Consider the following 21,401-nt stretch of genomic DNA (forward strand, 5'->3'; position numbering starts at 1 on the left):
CTTCCAAACGTTTTCTTGACTCCCGAAGAAAAAATTAGAGGCTAAACTCCCTATCAGGTCACCTAGTAGCAACCAAACGAAACATAGTCTAGAAGAAATACCCGGATTATAAATTACGACATCAAACTGTTGTACTGACCTTTAGGTGCTGTTACGTTACACCCCAATCCCATATCCTGCAGTTTTGAGAGAGCTATTTTCTGCAGCGCAAGCCTTTCCTTTTCTGTCAGTTGGAGTAATGAGGTAGGTTTGAGCACAACCTTGCGCCCGCTTACATTGCACCATGTACAGTTCTCCTGGAAAATAGAAAAATACGAAAAATGTTACAAAACGTGGGTAACATCTGAACGTCCCCACTAAACTTGATTATAGAGCATTGTTGTATATTTATTTTGTTAATAATATAAACTATAACGCACATAGCATGTTTGTTTGTCTGTTTTTGTATGTTGCTCGGTGTAAACCCATATACAAAGACCATGTTGGACACGTCTGTAAGAACCTAGGTCAATATCAGATGAGGACCACCAAGAAAGTCACCACTAGGGGAATCAATGAGCAATTAATATAATTTGATTTCTTACTCAAATCACATCCGCTAACACGTGACTTGGTGTCATGGAGATGTCGGAAGTTCTATACCAGTGATACACAACTTACAGCGCCCTCTATCTGAATGTCATTGAACCCGGAACCAGAAAAAATGATGAAGGGGTGTACAAATATAACACAAAAACATTGTTCAGACAATGTAGTTATGTACATTAATTAAAATCTTCACGCCGACTGGTACATGACTACGACATATCAGATGTGTTGTAGATTTGTTTGGGGGCACGGCTGGATGACGATGGATAATTTAGGTAGTAACGCGTTCTGCTCGAGTGATGATAAGGGGTAATATGTATGACAGCATGTTAACACCACGGGAACTGATCTGTTCGGCACTTAACGTGTTGTGGAAACATAAAAAGGCAATAAAAACGAAGCATCTCCTCCATTCTGTTAGAGATCCGGTAACTATTTGGGGACACTCGTTTCTTTTTTTAGACAGAGCATTAAGATGACGGAGTGACACGGTCTTAACACTTCGTACATATTTTACCTAATTTTGAATATGAAATTATGTAAATGGTCAGTGACATCAAAGACCATGTTTTGATGGCGGCCATGAATGTCGTGGTATAAGAGATTTAACCATCGACTGTCTACATTGAATCACGTATTGGCCTAACAGCTAGGATTCAATCCCGGGGGTCACTTTTTATTAAAGGCGTTAACGATATTGTTGAAAATGTTACACATTTCTGAGTTGAAAACAAATAATTCTTCGTCTCATCAATAAACCAAACTGCAGTTGATTTTTAAAGTTTTTGTAAGAGATGGCGAATTTCCCACAGACGGGAGGGGCTGAATCATGGTCGATCATGACAGATGATGAAAGTGACGTCACTCATGTATGTTACGGCCCTACTCTCTCCCTCCGCCAAACAAAACACTACATGATAACTTATCTATCCATAGACCGAGACTCTATCAAAATCAGTCTGAATGACTAAATCCCGAAATTTCTCACATAAAATTATACGCCAGTCTGCACGCATCATTGGTGCGTTTTTTCCCTCCACAATACAAGCTAAGTCTGATGAAGGTACGTGGGAAAATATTTCAGATTTGTATGTACGGCCGTCGGACTGATAAAGAAGATAATAAGGGTAAATGTTTGTCAACAAATCAATATTTACCCGTAGGTCAGATAATAAGATTTATATACGTATATTTATAACCTTGGAGTTGTATGTCTTGTCCAAGTCTTTGTTTCGAGACAGCTATTGTATCTAAGTTCAATTGTACATCTCCATAGCACCGGAGCTAAAAAATCAACGTAATTGTTTTCCATTCGGAATCTATTCTGAACTTCCCATCGTGATCTTTGAATAGTTGGACGGGTACTGTTCGAGAATTCTCCGTCATTATCTTTGAGTAATTTTCGACAAATCATGGCGTTAGGTTAGATTTACACAAACATTTACTCGAATTTGTATCAGTGAGGAATTGATGGTAATCATATCCGTCATTTGATAATACAGCTCTGTGTGAAATGTATAGATCAAGCAAAAGACACAGAGCATGAAGTTTTGCTAGCCGTTGACCTCACGATAAACATCAATGTGCACGCACAGCATCAAAATGAAGGATAGCTGGCGCTGAAAACAGAAGCAACTCTTCGCTAGAAAAATCTGTGTTTCTACACACTAGGAAAATTTGTTGTTATTATTTACTATCCTATTAATACATTCATTTGATATAAGGACGGACCCATACAGTGTACTTTATAGTGCGAGTTTACTGAAATAATATCGCTCACCGATCATTATAGTGACACCGGAATTGGCCGGTAACGAGAAGATCCAAATACATGTAGTCTTCTTCGATATACTAATAGCTGTATTGGTAACATACGTTAACTTTCGTGGTTATTCCTAGAAGATTTTAAGTCGAGGTCGAGATGTCAATGGTAACAAATATGTTCCAGTATTCACAGTAATTTTTCATACTGAATGAAAACCAGCGAAATATTCTACATTTATTAGGTATTGTTCTTTTCTGAAGCATTATTTGCAGTGGATACTCGCTGGTAAGCCATTGTCGTGACTAGAAGGAAAGTTTGACATTCATAAACTAGCAAAACGAGAGTTGTATACCGCGTGGGAGATAGAATTGGAATCTCTGCCGGAAGGTGGACTTAGCAGTGATGGTGGATCAGGATAAGCTACTAAAGAAAACAACTGCCGTGTTTTCTTTCCGCCATTTTAATCAATGAATTGTAAACACTATTCAGTCAAATACAAATTCTAAATATACCACCACTGGCGTCCCGTATCAAGGACAAAGTCGTCATGAAATATTCACCGATTGATTTTCCATGAAGCGTGATATTATTCCATCATAACAATTAAGAAATATTCTTTGAAAAAACATGGTTTTAATAACAATTGTGAAATGATTTTTCATTCCATGTCAATATTTGTTTTATAAATTTGAGGATTGGCGCTGTACCCGTTCTATATAATTATATAAGTACATAGTAAATGTCATTATGTAAATCCAAAGTGTAGGTCTCGGAGATAATCCGTTGAGTAAAGCTGTTTTTGAGGAATTAATGAACACGCCTTCACATTGAAGAGTTCCTCTTTTATCCTTTGTATTATCAACACTTGGATTACATGAAGATTTTTCAAGGCTTGCCCTTTTTTCTTTAAATGGCTGACAAGCGATAAGTCAAAATTGCTAACCTATTCAATTATACATTACCTTTATTCTTTGTTTGTTAAAAGGTTTGTAAAGTTGATCGCTTGTTCTGAACGTTATTTCTCCGTTGAAAATGTCCACACAAAAACCAGGTGTATTGTTAATATACCGGTGAGCCTAATTTATACTTTATTTCCATCCGCTCAAAGACTTAAGATTTTTTAACTTTGAATTTAAATCAGTTCAGCATTATTCTAACTATAATTGGAGGTAATCGAATGCCATAATTTAACAGCTGATTTAATGACACACGTAACTAAACGATGAAGTCCTGTCCTAAATATAAACACGTGTCCGTGTACAAGGTAGTATATACTAACATTGGTGTACAAACCCTGAACATCTATATAAAAAATAATGAAGAAGACTTACAACAGAACAAAGCAAAAATCAATGTACATGTACGTACAAAAATATCTAAGATTGTTTTAATCTATGGAGAAGGTTCAGATAGATGAAATCAGACTTTAAAAAAAAACTTTCTATGGCCGAGAGCGTCTTTGATCTTCCATTACCCCAATTTACGAAATTGTCTAATGTACCGGTTCGGAATATCGTTACGTTTTGATCCAACCATATGATTGGAGTCGAAAGTACACGGTACCCTACATATCCCTAAAATATTTAAATAACTTCCCATCCCCCGGCAGTCAATTATAACAGAATACACTAATGTGTCCACGAATTAATTCTCGTTTGAATCATCCTTATTTATCATCTGGTAAGACTTTCCTGTAGCTGGCAATATAATACTTTGTTTCGAATTTTCTGTAGTGTTTTAAAAGTAAAATAATGTAGATATTTTGTAAGTTAAATTAATACTGAAACAAAAATTGACAAAGGAAAAAACGACGAAAAATAAAACAATTGTAAGACAGAAAAAAAAGAAAAATTCGAAAGACAGAAAAAAAGGAAATTTGATGAATGTGGAGTTCATTGTTTTTAATGTCGGTTTAATACATTACAATTCATGATAAAGTAAGATGTTGTCCCATCGTCGTATTCAAATTCGAGACAGTCTAGATCAAATGTCTCACAAATCGTGATCATTTTAACAACGTCATTAAAAAGAAAACCACATTCAAATAATTTTAAAATTAGAGAGTCCTCATAATATGAAGAGCCGAGACAGGGGTGAGAATTAAAAGGAGGTCATTGAATGTGTCATAATGTTGACAGATATGACTGCAGATGCCTGATGCATTGCTCACACATAAGGTAGCGTCACGGTCGATGGATGTGCAACAGCCCATGCCAGATAGATACATCTGTTTCATCAGGCCATGCGAACCGTTTTAGCAACAGGTGAAAACGGGGGAAAACCTCTCGTAATATATCGTATACCCGGTGGTTTAAATTTAAGTAAATTAATTCACGGGTTAGAAGATATCTCTAACCTGTCTGATAAAATATTATCTAAAATCTCTCTCTCTTTCTGAAGTGAATATATCTGATTTAAACATGTCGTGTTACATGCTTACAAATGACATACACGACGTCCATTTGTTAGATTTCGTTCACTGTTCGGTATCGTGTACTGAAACAAGATACGGAGAGATAGAGATCAGAATTCGGTGGTAAAAAGTAGAACTCTTGTTTAGGTCATTTCTATTGCAGTATAAACATCCGGGGTATTTACAAGATAAGTATGTGTGTCAACATGTTGGATAATTTGAAATGAAAATCTGAATTTAAATTTTTAAATGGACCAAACCCATTTCAATTACGTGTTGAATTACACTGCTAAAAACAAGATAAATAGGCGTTTCACGTCGTAAAGAATCCAAATATATATTCTCCTGCAACGAAATCACCTAAAATTGTGACCTGACATAGAGCCAACAGTATATACCACATACGCTAAAAACGTTATCGTACCTCTTAGTGTCAAGGCAACACACGACGATGGCCGATATAAAGTTATTTATCGGATTATCGCAATTCGGTTTAACGAAATCTAACTGTAATACTATTTTCAAAACAGACTTGTACACAACTATACACATATTGTATCCACATCAAATAGACAAGTACACAACTATACATAGATCCACATCAAACAAACTTGTACACAACTATACATATATTGTATCCACATCAAATAGACAAGTACACAACTATACATATATCCACATCAAACAGACTTGTACACAACTATACATCACTGTATATATCCACATCAAACAGACTTGTACACAACTATACATATATCCACATCATACAGACTTGTACACACCTACACACGTATCCACATCAAACAGACTTGTACACAACTATACATATATCCACATCATACAGACTTGTACACAACTATACATATATCCACATCAAACACACTTGTACACACCTACACACGTATCCACATCAAACACACTTGTACACACCTACACACGTATCCATATAGATTTATTATAAACACTTATTTACACAGATAATATAACCGAGTGTGTATCACGTTGAGCTGGAATGCGGTCTTGACGGGATGCATATTAAATGCGACAAGAACAGTATACTAAAGTGATACAGTTTACATCAGATACCAGAATGTATTTTTTAAAAGCAACAATTTCCCATAAAGTTATCAAAAATAGAACAATTCATAAAATCGTGACGTAATTACGGATCGTGTCTGTGGGATAAAAACGTAGGGTAGACACAACGGGTCCCTGTCTGAGCCTTATAGATCACTCGTACTCATCACAGTATCCTTTGTGAGAAAACAAACAAGACGTCTAGGTTTGATAATAACTTATACACTGACATACCAGCTTCAAAGCACCGGGTTGTTTTTTCATATAGTGGCTTTTTGTTGTATAAAACTGCGGATGTAACGGAATCGCTGTACGACGTCGGACTAACAGCGATCGTTTGTGTCTTATCCGTTTGCTCATTCTTTTTTTTTCTATAAATAAAATCCATCTGAATAACCTCACGTTTACCATTTTGTTACTCAGAAATGTAATATCATGTCTGAAAATTTCTCTTATAAGCAACCAAATCGTTATATTTTAAATTATAGCATCTTTTTGTTTAAACAAAAAAGAAGACGGATCTGTTTGAAAATGTACGCATTGTTAGCCCTTTTCTGTTCGGAATACGTAACACTCGTGCCGGGATAGGGATTCCAAAACACCACAGGAAATATAGTGATCCTGTGGCCCCGGGGGTGTCTGGAATCTCGTCCGTCGCGAGATAATCTGAGATTGTGTCACCACCTGGTCGTCTGCTAGACACATTACGGACAGAAGAAACAATAAAAAGGATCAGACTTGGAAGAATGCTTGTGTTGGAGCGCGTTAGGTCCCCAGGGGGCCAGCGGTTCTGTTACCGATAAATACCTACTAAATGAGGAGATGACATTGAACCACTACCATGCTGTTAACACGTACCTAATGCCGTAAATAAGTACATAATGCCGTAATAGGTGTCACAGTAATGCCGTAAATTCGGACGTGAGAAACAACCAACATGTTTTTGACACCCGTGTGTTGAGCTGATCGTTTGATGTTTTACAGGAAATCGCGTTGTACCTGTTGGACAACTGCGTGACGCTAAACAAATGGGACCACGTGCACAAGCATGCTAACGAAAGAAAGAAAGTGTCCATTATGTTATGAAAAGGATAAAAATGGTTTAAAAACTGGCCTTGGAAAAAGGGCGATTAACTTTTTATTATGTATAATGGAGCCCTTTTTGGAAATAGGAACTGTATACTGCATTTTCCAACAGACGACACGGTTATGATGACGTCAATGCACGTGAATTAAATAGACTAAAAACTTTCTGTAGACCTAGATTGTTGTTGTTTTATCATACTGAACTAGTAACAGGAAAAACTTCCGGTTTTGTTTTATTCTTTAGGTTCTCACTTCCGTTTGTCCTACGTTCTACTGATGTACTCAGCTCCTTACAATTGTAGATAGAACTGTGAGATTACGTTCCCCGTTAACGTCCGACACATTTAATTCAACCACTGACATTTATATCCATAGGTACGACTGAACATCAACCGGAGATGATTTAATACGATCCTGTTTTATGGCAAATACTCACATGTATTCAAACGCACAGGAGACAAACGTACTGAATTTAATATATTTACAATTATTTTATTATATCAATGTTATTATAGTAATCTGCTTCTAGTAGCCTTATTCGGAATAAATTCGGGGCGAATCGGTGCGTGTTGAGAACGTATCCCTGTCTGATACCTATGATTCATATATATCACTTACCTGTTTAATTTACACCTATGTAACTCGTCAATCACTAACCCACTGATCAAGGCCAGTGTATGTACACATTATGTTTCTAGGAAAAAGTTTATCAACCAAGTTGTCGTACATTCCTACCTCACTCCTAAATCACGACCAGAATTCGCGTCATGCATACCTATGTTAAATAACAGGATTGTCGATATCTCTTATTAATAGATGTTTACTTATCATCTGTCAAATTCATTGATTTTTTATGTACGTCAGTGGCCCCTCCCGTCCAGATGGTTCATTTAGTTCGCTCTCTTCCGCGTACATCACACCTTCAAAATATACTTGACATATATTTTTAAATTGCTTACCTGTAAGTTTTTTTTACCTGTAACGGTTCTATAATCTCCTACAAGACAAGGTCACCGTACAGTTTGTAAGTTAATGGGATCGGCTGTTTTTCCCACAATATCACACACGCAAGTTCCAGATCATTTCACATCTCATATCATAGTAATGGGAAAATATGACCCTCATTGCTGATGAAGGCCTCTGGAAATATCTAACCTAAAACATTTTAGGTGATGTATTTCAGTGATAATAACAGTAAATGTGTATGAAATGGTCCGCATTTAATTATAGTAACGCGTAAACCCGTTCGTTCTCACTCATTAAAAAGTATTTTATGGTAAGTGAAAAAAAGGTTTGATAGGATTACAATATAATTATATGTTTTGAGTTAAGTTGAACGTAAAATTAAGTTAAAATCAGAAGCAATCGTTTTCATCTCCATAGGGCTGAAATACTTATTTAAGTAAGAAATCGAGATGGATGGACGAATGGGGTCATCTGATGCCAGAGACAGGGTCGCATTTTCCCGTTAATGTTAGAGATCTAGGTATGGCTGCCTTACAATTAATACCATAGCTTAGAGACTAACTTCAGGTGTAAATGTTTTGAGGAGACACCTGGTAGGTCATACATATATCTAACTCATACGCATGTACATACATAACTAGCTAATTTGTAAACAGAAAAGTATGTATGACGGCACGTGGTCAGACATGGTCGTCATGGCTACTGTTCCGGCGATGACTGTCCGAGTCGAGGACTATGTTACTCACACACGATTTCCCAGTACAACTTTAACTAACGAGGAGCTGTCATTATTTCAAGGAGACTATTTCGCCAGGTAGATATGTATCAACAGATCATCCTAGCGCCAACTAAAGTACAACGTCCCGTTCATCATTCTCAAGAGGACACGCCATTTTGATACCAATACGCATGCGTGACTGCCGAGAGCACTGGACTGCTACCATTACCTAGGAAACCCGGGGGTCATTTGACCGAGAAAACTCGTCGAGCGTAACCTGTTGACGTGTATTTGTTACAGTGTATTCTGGCCAATGTGTAACTACATCCATCTTCACTATGACACCTAACCCTAATATCTACGCCCAATTTCCCGCCAAATTGTGTTTGACCTTATCGTTTGACCTCAAGTTCCTCCAGATTTACTAGGGATGATTCTCTTTGATCGTGTGTAGCTGGCAGAAGAGAGGATCGATGACTTTTCACGTAAAAACGTGTAAAACTAAACAATTGTAACACACACAAACTAGCACACATGCCATAGTTCCGGAAGTCAGCTTGTAATTTAAAATCCATTATCTAAATTATATATCTCTTGATAAATTGAAGACACGTTTCATTTCAAGCAAAATCCATTTCAATTTTCCAGTCACACTATTTCTCTTACAATTACAAAAATAGGAAAAAAACATCAGGCTAATAATGACTGGTATATACCGCCTACATGGGCCCGCTTACTGTTTTAATATAGAGACTAACCTCGACAAAGATGAACATATAGTTATTATGTTACCTGTCCAAACTAAAGGGTATGGGAGTTTACGTTCTCTGTTAAAGTAAGGTGAAGGTAAGATATCCTTTTTTTGTGTGATTTACCTTTTAGAATTTAGTATTTGGACTCATTTATTACTTCGAACTCGTTTATTGATTCCAACTCGTTTATTGATTATATCATCATTAGGTTATCTGACTTAAAAAAAACCAAATATTAAATCGGAGACAACTGACTGGCATATATATTTATAAGATGGCTGATTTGTTATCTACGATTAGCTTCAAATAAAGTTTTAAAACTAAATAATAATTCAAATCGACAAAGCTGTAACAATAAATGATTCCGACAATGATTCTAATAGTAACATTATTTAAATACTCTGTACCCTTTTCTCCTTCTTAGCCCAACTTTGAGCGTGACTTATATTTATTATCTACTGACTATAGATCCCGGCGGTTAAAGTTAATAGCTGAAATTGACTCTTATTTAAGTGTTAACGTTTTGAAACAGATATCTCAGATTTAAAAGAACCTTTCCCACCTTAGTCACGAAACACATATACCCGGGTTTTCTTATAAGTTCTGTGTTCTGGGAAGTTATTTCCTATTCGGGTCAGATTTTCCCATTGAAATGTCAAATATTTATTAATATTTTTAATAATTTTAAAAAAAAATCAGGTTATATATTGTTCGCGTTTCCACGTTTAAATATGTATGTCGACTATGATTATGAAATTACATGTTTTTTTTCTATATATATATAATGAATAATTCATTGCTTTGGCTGTGTTAATTGAGCTTCGTTCTCAACGCAAATACCGATCTTTACAAATAGTCATGGCTGGTATCGGGTTAAACTTCAACATTACAAAACAATTTTCTGCCAAAACTACTCGTGGGGAAAACTGTGGGGTTATTCCCAGGGAAATTTAAAACCCTCAAATCTCATTATCATAACAGCGTTCTCGGTAAAATCATACTAGAAAGCGTGTAACAAAGTTAAAAAATAATAGCGAATGATCGTCAATGCAGAAGTTTTTTTCTGAAAGCATTTGTTCGATGGAGTAAAGGTATCGTATTCAGATATGGTTATAAAGTCTGCAGTGCCACAAGACTGCCTTTCTGTAAAACCGGGGTAACAAACACTCGCTACTTGAAGGAATTTTAAGTCTAATGTCAGCCCGGCATGACATTGTGCGAGTTTGCAATATGTCAATAGTTAGAATGGGAGCAAGGTGACCCAAATCACATAAGGACAACCACTGCACGTGGCCACAGCGGCGAATCCCATTTAAATGTTACGGCAGAGTGACGACAACTGAAGTCGAGACTGACACTGGTCATAAACTCATTGTAGCCATAATGTTGTCAGCAGTGTAGCAATGCCAGTCTGTGTATACACAGCAATAACCAACGCCATTGTCACTATAATGGTTTAATGGTTACTCTCGGTGTCAATGGACACCAAAGTTCTTCCTCGGTTCTATTCCGAATGTGACTGTCATTAATGACAATCCCCAACTAACCCCCTCCCTTCCCGTCATCAGAACAATGAAAATATGTATTGATGAAGAAAGTATCGTTTATGCTCTGGACAGTGCCTGACTCGTTATTCTATTTTCGCTCCATATCATTCACTGTAGTTTCTTTTTTGTATTCAGACAGTTTACGTAATTGACACTGCTGTATTGTTGGACAAACTGCATATATGATACCATCATAAAGAAAATACACACGAGCTAAGACAGACTCATGTCCGTTCACAAGGAAAGGGATCACAACGCCCCTTACTACAAAGAAAATAGATACATGGTTTCCATTGAGAATATGACCTTGAAGTCGGCAACATTCTTGCACGCGAGATAAGTTTTTGGATAACAACCTGTCTCTTAGTTCCGCTTCTAATTAACTGTGACATAAGCGACATATCCTACATGCGCTCTGACGTCACATAGATCCTAATCTAAAAATGGCTTGTTTTTCAGTCCTCCTGTAATGACAGAAAGCCAACACTGGTTTTGTGTCGGATTTATCTTCGTAGAGAAATCAACTAAATTTAGAGCATACGATTTTATCAGGGTTGGGTTTGGAGCCGACAGGGGGCGCCTCTGCATCGCCATGACAGAGGAAGAGTATTCATCGGTTTGAATGAGCATTTTTTATTCTTTAAATTTATGATGTATTGCAAAATGATACAAGTCTAAGATTTATAACCTAGCAAGACGGAAGGGCAATTAATGGCATATAAATGTCTTTGGTGTCAATGTCATTTTAAATTACACTGTCTAAAATCATAAACATTTATATCATAGGGCCGAATACACTATGCTTTGTTGCCTGTCACTGTCAGACGTCACGAGAATACCTCGGCATGACGTTGATTAAATTGTGTTATCAATTTCAATATTATGATATCCACAAAAGCATTACGACTTGATGATAGCAATCAGATATACCGAGGCTTTATTCCATATTGTATCAGTGAATGAAAATGATACCACGGTAAATATATCAAAGAAGCGGAAAAGGCTTCCAAATATTTATTAGATATCCAGATATGAACATCTGTTGATGAAATTTACACCGACTTCCGGCGATTAACACGACAATTTTAAAACCTCCCCGGTAAGATATTATTACACTAAGAACACAGACCGCGTGAAAGGTCGTGCTTTTGCATTGTAGCATCTGTTAAAAAGGACATTCCTGTTTATGATCACGTGGCAATAAATCAAAGAGTGTTACGTGTGTTGGAAATTTCTTGCATTCATGTATTATTTACGTTTTATTAATTACACATACAATGTGAATCTATCCGTATCAGGAATGTTACCACAGGTTAAATTTCGGATGTTACTTCTTTAAGGATTGTGCCTTGCTTTTGAGAATTCCATAGAATTATAGATTGAGTTCGTCTTGTCAAACTCGAAGTGGTTTTGTCTGAAGACCAGCAATGTTAATCAACAATATGTTTATAGCCAATATAAACGTATTTCGTTTATTGCGTTATTTTATTTCTCTCAAAGACTCAGCCTAGTTTTAAACTGATATTACTCATCAAAAGACCAAATTTTTAAACTTGATATAAAGTCAGCGGTCTAGGCCAGCGTACCAGAGGCGAATGCCGATTAGTTAGAACCAGATCAAAATGAACTTAATGCACTCATCTCCCCGCCATAAATTATCTCTATTTCAACACACTATACAATCAAGATGTCAGATTCCGACGGGAGCTTAAGATGACAGTATGAAGTCTTATTTGGACATTGTATTACCAGTTAAGGTGACTTTAACTGACATTGATGTAGACAGTATACTGTAAGATTGTATCGGTCCTGGTAGAAATTATCTGGCGTAAATCACCACAGCCCTGTTAAGAGAAAGGTCATTCAACCTTCCACCATGATATAACAAAATACATGTATTCGGAGTAAAAAAAAAGCTTCGTTTGCACAATTATCTCAATTTATAATATCCTTTGTGGTATGCACGTTTCGGCAAGGTTATAATATGATAACGGATATTTTGCGAACGTCATACTGGCATCGGTTACAATACTTAATCAGCTGACGGTATCGTCCTTCGTTTGTCCTTCAAGCAAAAAAGTTTGAAAGTCACATTCAAAACTTGATAACGAAGCTAATTTAAGTTATTTTAGGGACCTATCTGTGGAATACGAGTGTCATATCAGATTAGACATCCAAACGACCCAGTTTATTGTGACACCCTGAGAAGGACATTCTCAAACACTGCACGCTTTAACTCCAATATACGTAAGTCCTATGTAGCGAAATACTGAGAGACGAGTATATTGAAAACGAGACAATGAACCAAACTTCATTTAGTGAATTTGAAACAATAAATTAGGTTTAAGTTGAGCCAATGAAACCGTATTTCAGTTTGTTTCTTCTAAACGTGTCAACCCGTCAATTAGTTCAATATATAGAAAACTACAACATAAGGTATCTCATTTTATCATACCTATCCTTGAAATGGTTTGTCTTCAGTCTACACTAGAATGGGCCAATAGTTCATTTGTAGTAAGAAGGTCATGTTCGTGAGTAGGTCATCGTACCAAATGATATGTGTCCCTGTTAGCAATGAACAAGTCCTCTCAAACTTAGTTATAACCTCTTACAAAATGTCAACACTCTGTTCAAATAATGTGCGACCCCTTTACGTCAATAAACACCCGAGTACGGGACACAGACTCCTTGAGTTTTTCCGTATGAGTAGACAATATCAATTCATCGTAATCCCAGGACTCCCCAGGCCACAGGTTCCCACCTTGTATGAATGAATCTATTTCACAGTTCCGTGAACGTCAGCGCCGCCGGTGCAATAACGTTAACAATACCACTCTCTGGATGTCAGAGGTTCGCTCTCACACCCAAACAAATGCCAAAGAAGTCCACGAGTTTTTTTTTCCTTGAATAAAGTTTGATTACGTTTCGGACACACCCATTGCTAGGCTAATTCCCGGTCTAGGTGAAGGGTGTTTATTGGCCCCCCTAAAGGGCCGATATTTACCTGGTAACAAATTACCTAACGCTCTTGTATGGCGTTTCTTTGTAAACACAAGCTCGTATTTCTCTTTTGATGTGTTCACTATGAAAAGCTTAATCTCCTATTCGTGTTGAATAGAATTAACAAGATATGGGACTATGGTGATGTCCATTCTATATTAGAGTACGCGGTCCTGAAGGAGCCAGTCTTTCCACGCCACGGTCTTTCCATCCTTGTGAATGGGTTGACCTTGGTTGTCTCAAACCATAGTAGACCTAACTCGACCAACAGACTAAATGTATATGTTCTTTTCGACCTCATTAATGCTAAGTTCCAACATAAAGATTCGTTTACTATTATTACTAAATTTTGTTTCTGGATAAACTGTATCTAAACTTTGATCCAATTCGTTCATCTCTGTGATGCAACAGGGTCAAGCATGTACAAACGGAAAGCAGCATGACAAAGCGATTACCTTAAATTAAGACTACTGTTAGTGGATTACAAGACAATGGCTCGAGTTCGTGACTCTAAAACTGACCGTGATGCAATAGAAAACAAGCGGTGAGTGGCCATATACCGTCCTACACTCTATAAATCACGTGCCCGGACAGTAGTCAGTCCCGGGGCTGATTTACACTATATACAGGGTCACAGCCCGTTACCAGGGCATCGGCTAACAGTATAAACATGTATTCCGGCTAATTCCTGCATGTTTTCATGACCTCTGCATCTCTGACCCCACATCTATTTGAGTCTCATCATCGTTCCAAACACCCACCATCCATTCGATACACATCATCTCCTTCGTCCAACAATATTATATCTGGGTCTTACTGATAAACTTTATTCCCCAAAACTTCATGTAAACATTGGATTTGTAGGCTGGCAGATTACAATGTCACAGTTCTCGTTGTACTTATAATATGGGAGTTTTTTGTTTGCTTGTTTTTTTCCCCTTCAAATTAGTAAGATAACTGTATCGCTTTACTTACGCATTTGTTTAGAGAAAAATAACTGCTAATGAACACTTAGTTTTAACTTGAGAATAAAAATTACATTTGTTATAACGGAACTGATAATTTATGATACAACATGTGATGGAAATGCCGTTAAAATGTAATTCCGACGCAATATCAGTTTCGCTATATGTAGCCCTGATATACATGTATACCACTCTCTGCGTGTTTAATGAGCCTTTCCCAATGTGTGGCTATTCTAACATTTACAAAATGTCGGTGACATTTTATTTTCGTCTAAATCATCGGCAGTGCCATTTTCTCTTAAAACGTAATCGATTAGAAATTCTGGCTATTTCGACGATCCCTATACCTCACACAAAGCGCCAGTTTATGGTAATAAGGCACGGTTTGAATTTCAATCAAATAGGTACGGGCGCCAAATGACGTTGCCTTGGGGTACTTCGCCGCCATTTTGTCCGGTGAAACATGTGACCTTTGCTCGGGGTCAGTGATCTTGCTACGGTCAATTGGTCAGCTAACATTACGCAGAGTAAAATGGAATATTTCTAATGAACCTCCTCGTCTATTTACGTCGAATCATATGATGTGTTTGATTTCATATCATCAACAGACCGGGGATTAATGGTAATTTACCGGTGTTCTATATCCCTTCATTTAATAGGGTTGTCGGATTTCAAATTTAAAGATACCAATTCACGTTTTATATTAAATTTGTGATTGCAAAAAGGTTATACCCTACTTTAAATTAATGCGTATTTTACATTACAAATATATTATTAGCATTTATCTATAAATTTGATCAATTAAATTTTCCAATCGATCAGCACTACCGCCGCAGCAGAATCTGCCTATGGTATGCTCATTTAAAAAGTCGATTATTTTTCTGTAAGCAATAGAGATTTTTTGAATATTAAGAGCTGCTTCCGAGCGTTTCTTCTGCCTTCTGTCATTTTGAAGTACGAAGATGCCGTGAAGATAATGTAGGACATTCGTCTTTAATCTTTTCAGTAAATCCTTATTCGCGGTTCTTCCTTTCTCTGAGATGTAACAAAAGGTATCGCTCCATGCTTAAGATCTAGAGGAAATGATAGTCGCGTTTCTATGTCGGACATACCAATTATCACACGTTACGCGAATCAGCAATTATCGGAACCAGATCCAATAACGACAATTACCGGAAATTGCCGAAGGCATCATAAATGTCGATGAATCTGTCACATATCGACTCTGAAGGGTAAGGATTTGTACTAACTACCGTGTGATAGGCAAACATGGCATTTTCATAGACGTGTATATTCGGATCTACTTTACAATGGGTGCTAGAAAACAAGCAGTGGACAAGACAATCGTAACTGTCGGTGACATATTATGACCGGACGGGTCACAAAGCGTGTCGAGCCATCTATCACGGCCATCATGGGTCAACTTTTATTGTCATACTGACGATTTTGTGGCGTTTCTAAGACAGACCAGCAGGAATCGTCCGCACAGTTAGCATTGATTACATACATAGACTATCTGTAGGCGTCCAGGGCGGGCAGAAATGTCGGTAAATATATTCACAGGACAGTGACTCGACCAAAATCAGAAATCAGCAAAAGTACTTCTGACATCGGAAACGTGCTTCTACGCTTTTCAATAAAGATTACATTGAATAAATTGATCGATCACCAGCGATTTCTATCCTGTTCAATATTCAGTTTCATTTGACATCGTTTTGGTTCTTTTATATGTGGAGATTGTAAGTCTGTCAGGATGGGTGAGCGATGGTGTATAAGGGTAATTGATATAAAACATGTAGCAAGGACGTTCAACCTGAAAATACACAATACAGCGAGTTTCAAAACCGGAAGCTACCACTGACAACATAAATCGATGACGTAATAATATGTCATGCTGAAACAATGCACAATTTAATGTTGGTTTGTTTTTGAAGTATTGTCTCCCTGCTGGGTAGCGATATTGTGACACGGAAAAGATTTAGGTAAAGACAGACCCGTTCTGGCATACCTGACTGTCCGGGGTGTAGTCTGCCAAACGAACAGGTAAACAAATACAGGTAGCAAATCCCCGAAATGCAACTTAAGACTTAAATATACAAATACATCACCACAGATTCTCGACGACGTGAAAAGGACGGGGGAGCAATTATCTCGGAGGGGAAATGTGGGGTTTGGAAGGCTAACAAAACTTACTTTGTTCACCCAATTCTGGATATTTTTTCACTCTAAATCCTTGTGACATTTCCACAACAAACTTATATTTGTATTATGCCATTCGTATGTCCATTTCGAGTTGATAACACATTAATGATTTTAAGTGCTTTTATGAAAATAAGATCATAACATAAAATTGACAGTTCTAAAACTTAAAAGCGACCTTTAAAACACGAAATGACAAGTCAGGATTGTCAATTAGGGATCGGCTCTGATTAAGTTTTAAAAACACTTTAATAAAAATGTCAGTATAAATTCAGTGATGCTTGTCTATTAGGGCAGTTGTTCAATAGGAGCCATCTCATATCATCGTGATCACAAACAGGTGTTTTCGACGTACATGCAGGAACCTACATATGTATATACGTCCCAGGACATGTCTTTATTGTGAAATATTCCGTTTTTTGGAGGTAGGGGGTACCGTTTGCCCCCTACCCCGCTGTCAATGGTACAGAATAGATCGGTAAACACCAGATCAGTCCGACACCATACAGCGAATACCCACCTTTCCCCAGTGACATTGTCACCTCCATATCCACACGGTGTCGCTGTGTTAAACACCTGGGATCAACTGTTTCAAATCAAAGATTTCAGTCGCTGTTTGTCACGACTTGTCGACACTTTACAGCCTTTTGTTCTTACCCGAACACGTGGGGACAATCGTAACTCGGAACATATCCATCCCGGACAATTGAGGAATTCCAAACAGGTTGGAAATCAATTTCAAAAGGTGTATAACAATGGCGTGTTGTTTTATACAAATAAGTAACCCCCACATCGCTAGTCCCTAAGACATATTCAGATCATTATTAAGGATGCACAATATCTTTTTTTGATCCCAAGCAGGAGCGCACGTGAATCACACAGGTATTCAAATATCCAGGTGTTAGAAATGCGATCTTCTTTGGTGTAGATAAGGTTTTAACAAAAATGTGTGGAATTTTTAGTTTTCTTGTGAAATTAGTCACTGGGTCTGTTAACCTTTCGGCCAGGTCATGGCCCCTCACAAACATGCCACATTCTGGTAACTCTATCCTTAACCCGTGGACTGATAACAAAAAGTCAAGTTAATTAACAGGTAATTACGGGTAATTTACAGGTAGGTGACCAGTGCAAGGTTCTCATACACCGATTGTGTATCTCAAAATACACCGAGAAGCCTGCAAATGATTCCTACATGTACCAAAAGTATTGGAATTGTAAACAATATGGTTCGCGACTGTCGGGACGCCCAGATTCTTCGCTGTAGGTAAAACCCCTTGATTTACAGAAATAGTCTTAGTGTATATACTGAGTGATCATCGTATCATCTGGATAGCATGGGAACGCTGGAGTATCGACAAATGTAGATTAACCGAAGGTGTTTCGTCCCATAATGTCCCCATCAAACCACAACAACACTGGTACAACTATTTCGAGTTTAATAAAATGGCATATCAGACCGCTAGATACGGTAACCGCGACCACATATGTATATTTAAACATTTCGTATCATAGGGTACAGCGTCTTATTGTCAAACTGTCATGTTGTGGTTATTGATAAGATTCCCGAGTACTCTCATTAATCATTACCAAAAGAAATGTATCATCAGAAGACGTTCTGATTGCTCTAAATACCGGGAGAAACCCAACGGTACTATACACTATGTAAACATAGTGGTCAGGAACTATGACCCTTAACCCCTAAACCCAGTTACTCCAATCAATGTCGTCATGACCAGATGTTTTTTCTCTCGTGCGCTATTGTGTATATTTGGGTAAATATTTGGTGATCTTGTTAAAGCACCTATAACGGTCCATACATTATAGGGAAAGCGAATTTTACACGGTTCTTAAACATGTACATGATAGTGTTTGACGGACACGGAACGCAGGGCCGCCATTTTTTGTTACATCATCAATTTGGTGCGCGTTAAAATCTCACATTAACACCCACTTACTTCACATTACTTATTTATATCGTGTCACACTCTTTCAGCAAAGCCTTGGTTCCCACGCCCCCCTTCTACTAACCGGAGTAGTCGCCCCTTAGTGTTTGCGTTGATTCTATGTAATGTACAGTGTGTATCAGTAAATGGCTTCCTACTAGGGTGGACAACATCGTACATGTGGCGAGTATATCGGACATATCAGGGTATGTAGAGATTGTAAGGCAATGTGGCGTGTCGCGCGACACGTCTCCGGGCGCCCAATAGTAACGTTATATCACGACCGTCTGGCAGGATGTGACGTCATCTCGCATGAAGGCGGAGTAGAATGTTCGGGTGGATATCGGGTCGATAAGAAGTCAATACCGTACGTGAATAGGTAAATAGTTCCCGATAACATTGTTTGTACGACGATAAAATGATAGATACAAGGAAATCAAATGAAAACCGCTACATAGATACATTCTACTCTGGCGAATGCTTATCTGTATTAATAAGCGATCCCGTACAGCTGGTGAAAAGATTCTAACTGATAAACTAAGTCAAAGAAAATTCCAAATCTGACACTGATTTCAGGTGAACTCTTACATAAGTCTTTATCGTGTTTACAGTATAGTATCGTAGTATTACTCATTGGGAATCTTTAAATTCCAAGCCGTGTGCCATACAGGGGTCTGAAAGTCACGTGGCTTCGGGAGATGGCCTCCGATGTTGATTAATGGGCACTGGCTGATAATCAGATCTCTAAGCCTACTGATCTGAACAATTCCCGATAAAACGATATATCATCCATGCTAATAAGTGCATTTTTAGAAAATTAAATACCGATTTCAAAGGGCCTGATATTTATTTTTTGCGCAGTTCTCTGTTCTGGCGAATCACAGTGAACGTGATATAGAGAGATAGGCGGTATGCTAAAGTCAGTCGATCGGCGGCTGATCCGATACGATTGTAATCTCTTCTACATGAAATGCACACGACCCCTGAACTAGGTCCTGTTAATAGCATATGTCACTAAAGCTGTTGCAGGCACCATAAATAACCCACATTTTATCCTGCCATTAATCGACCGATAAACTTTATCCGGAAACAGATTTTGTTTGGAATATGATTTTAGAAGTATCGATGTCAGAAACACAGGAAATTGTTCGCGTGCATCTAGTATAATATTTCTCCCGAGCATACGCAGCTATTATTTTAAGGGGTGTCTTCAACGAAGTGTGAGTGTGTATAAGGGGTGTTTCCTCCGAGGTTCATATCTCCTGAACTTCAGAGATGCATTGGCATTCCTTTGGTGAACAGTATATTGCTTGTTATTTTCTTAAGATCGATGTCAGTACGTGCTAAACGTATAGCCATAAATCTAATTTGTAACGATGGAAACAGCCTATTTTACAGGTAAAGTGAAGTGTGGTTAACCTTCACCGGGGAAGTGTTTTATCTCAGATGTCGTATCCGAATAAATCCATATCAGGTGAAATCTGCCTCCCGCAAATATTTATCTCTAAGTGATAATGTATCAAAAATGTCATTGTCCTACATCTAGTTTGTATGACATGTAAAATCGAATTATCAGTAACAACAGAACACTGTTGTTGTATAAACCGGTACATACATATAATACAATCTTTAAATGAATTTTGTGTCATGTGAGCTTGAGTCCTCAGTTTCATTACGGGCAGTCAGCATTCTTAACGAGATATTGTTGTCACTGTTTCAAACAACTAACCGGAATGTTTATTTTTACAACGACATACTTATCTGTTTACTTACAAACAGGTGTGACGCTCATACACCTGTGTGGGTGAGATAAACAGGACGAGGGTCTCTACAGTTGAGTGATTTAAACTGTCAGCCCCCGGGGTACGGGCGATACAAATCTACCTATCCTACCTAGTCCTAACTGGTGCCCACGAAAAGTCCGACTCTCTTTAATTTTGAACTTTTATGATTTAGTAAATTGTACTTTAATGCCATCAATGTGTTGTGGATATGGAAGTGTCAAAGAACTCATCGTTTACATAAACGGTATAAAATTTATCATATACATATAATATATACATGTGTGTACCTTGCTTGTAAAACGCCATCAAGGAAATAAAATGAAACCTTGTATAAAGTATATAGGCGTGTCATAATTATAAGCAAAATTTCTCATTAATTCACACATGTCTGTCCAAGAAATGCATAGAAGTTGACAGTGCAGATCCGTCTGTCACTCCGCGACGTCTAGCATATTTAGCATGCATATATTTGTATAATGTTGCAGTTCTCTTCCGGCCCCAGTTATTCAAATTCAGAGCAGTATAAATTATATACGTCTGTGCCTGTAGTCAACATACAGTTTTAAACATAGTTGTTACGTCTTAATATACTCTTAAC

At 37.6% G+C, this 21,401-nt stretch overlaps 1 protein-coding gene across 2 annotated transcripts in view; it reads right to left on the bottom strand.

Annotated features, from left to right (window-relative positions):
- The window catches only part of LOC117329227 (rho GTPase-activating protein 6-like), a 60,257-nt gene that overhangs the window by 16,181 nt on the left and 22,675 nt on the right, over positions 1-21,401 (bottom strand). For both annotated transcript variants that reach the window (XM_033887062.1, XM_033887061.1), the window contains one exon: positions 140-296. In XM_033887062.1, the coding sequence (XP_033742953.1) occupies positions 140-296 (157 nt within the window). The remainder of the gene's footprint in view (positions 1-139; positions 297-21,401) is intronic.

The sequence above is a fragment of the Pecten maximus genome, chromosome 6, assembly GCF_902652985.1.
Source record: "Pecten maximus chromosome 6, xPecMax1.1, whole genome shotgun sequence".
NCBI lineage: Eukaryota > Metazoa > Mollusca > Bivalvia > Pectinida > Pectinidae > Pecten > Pecten maximus.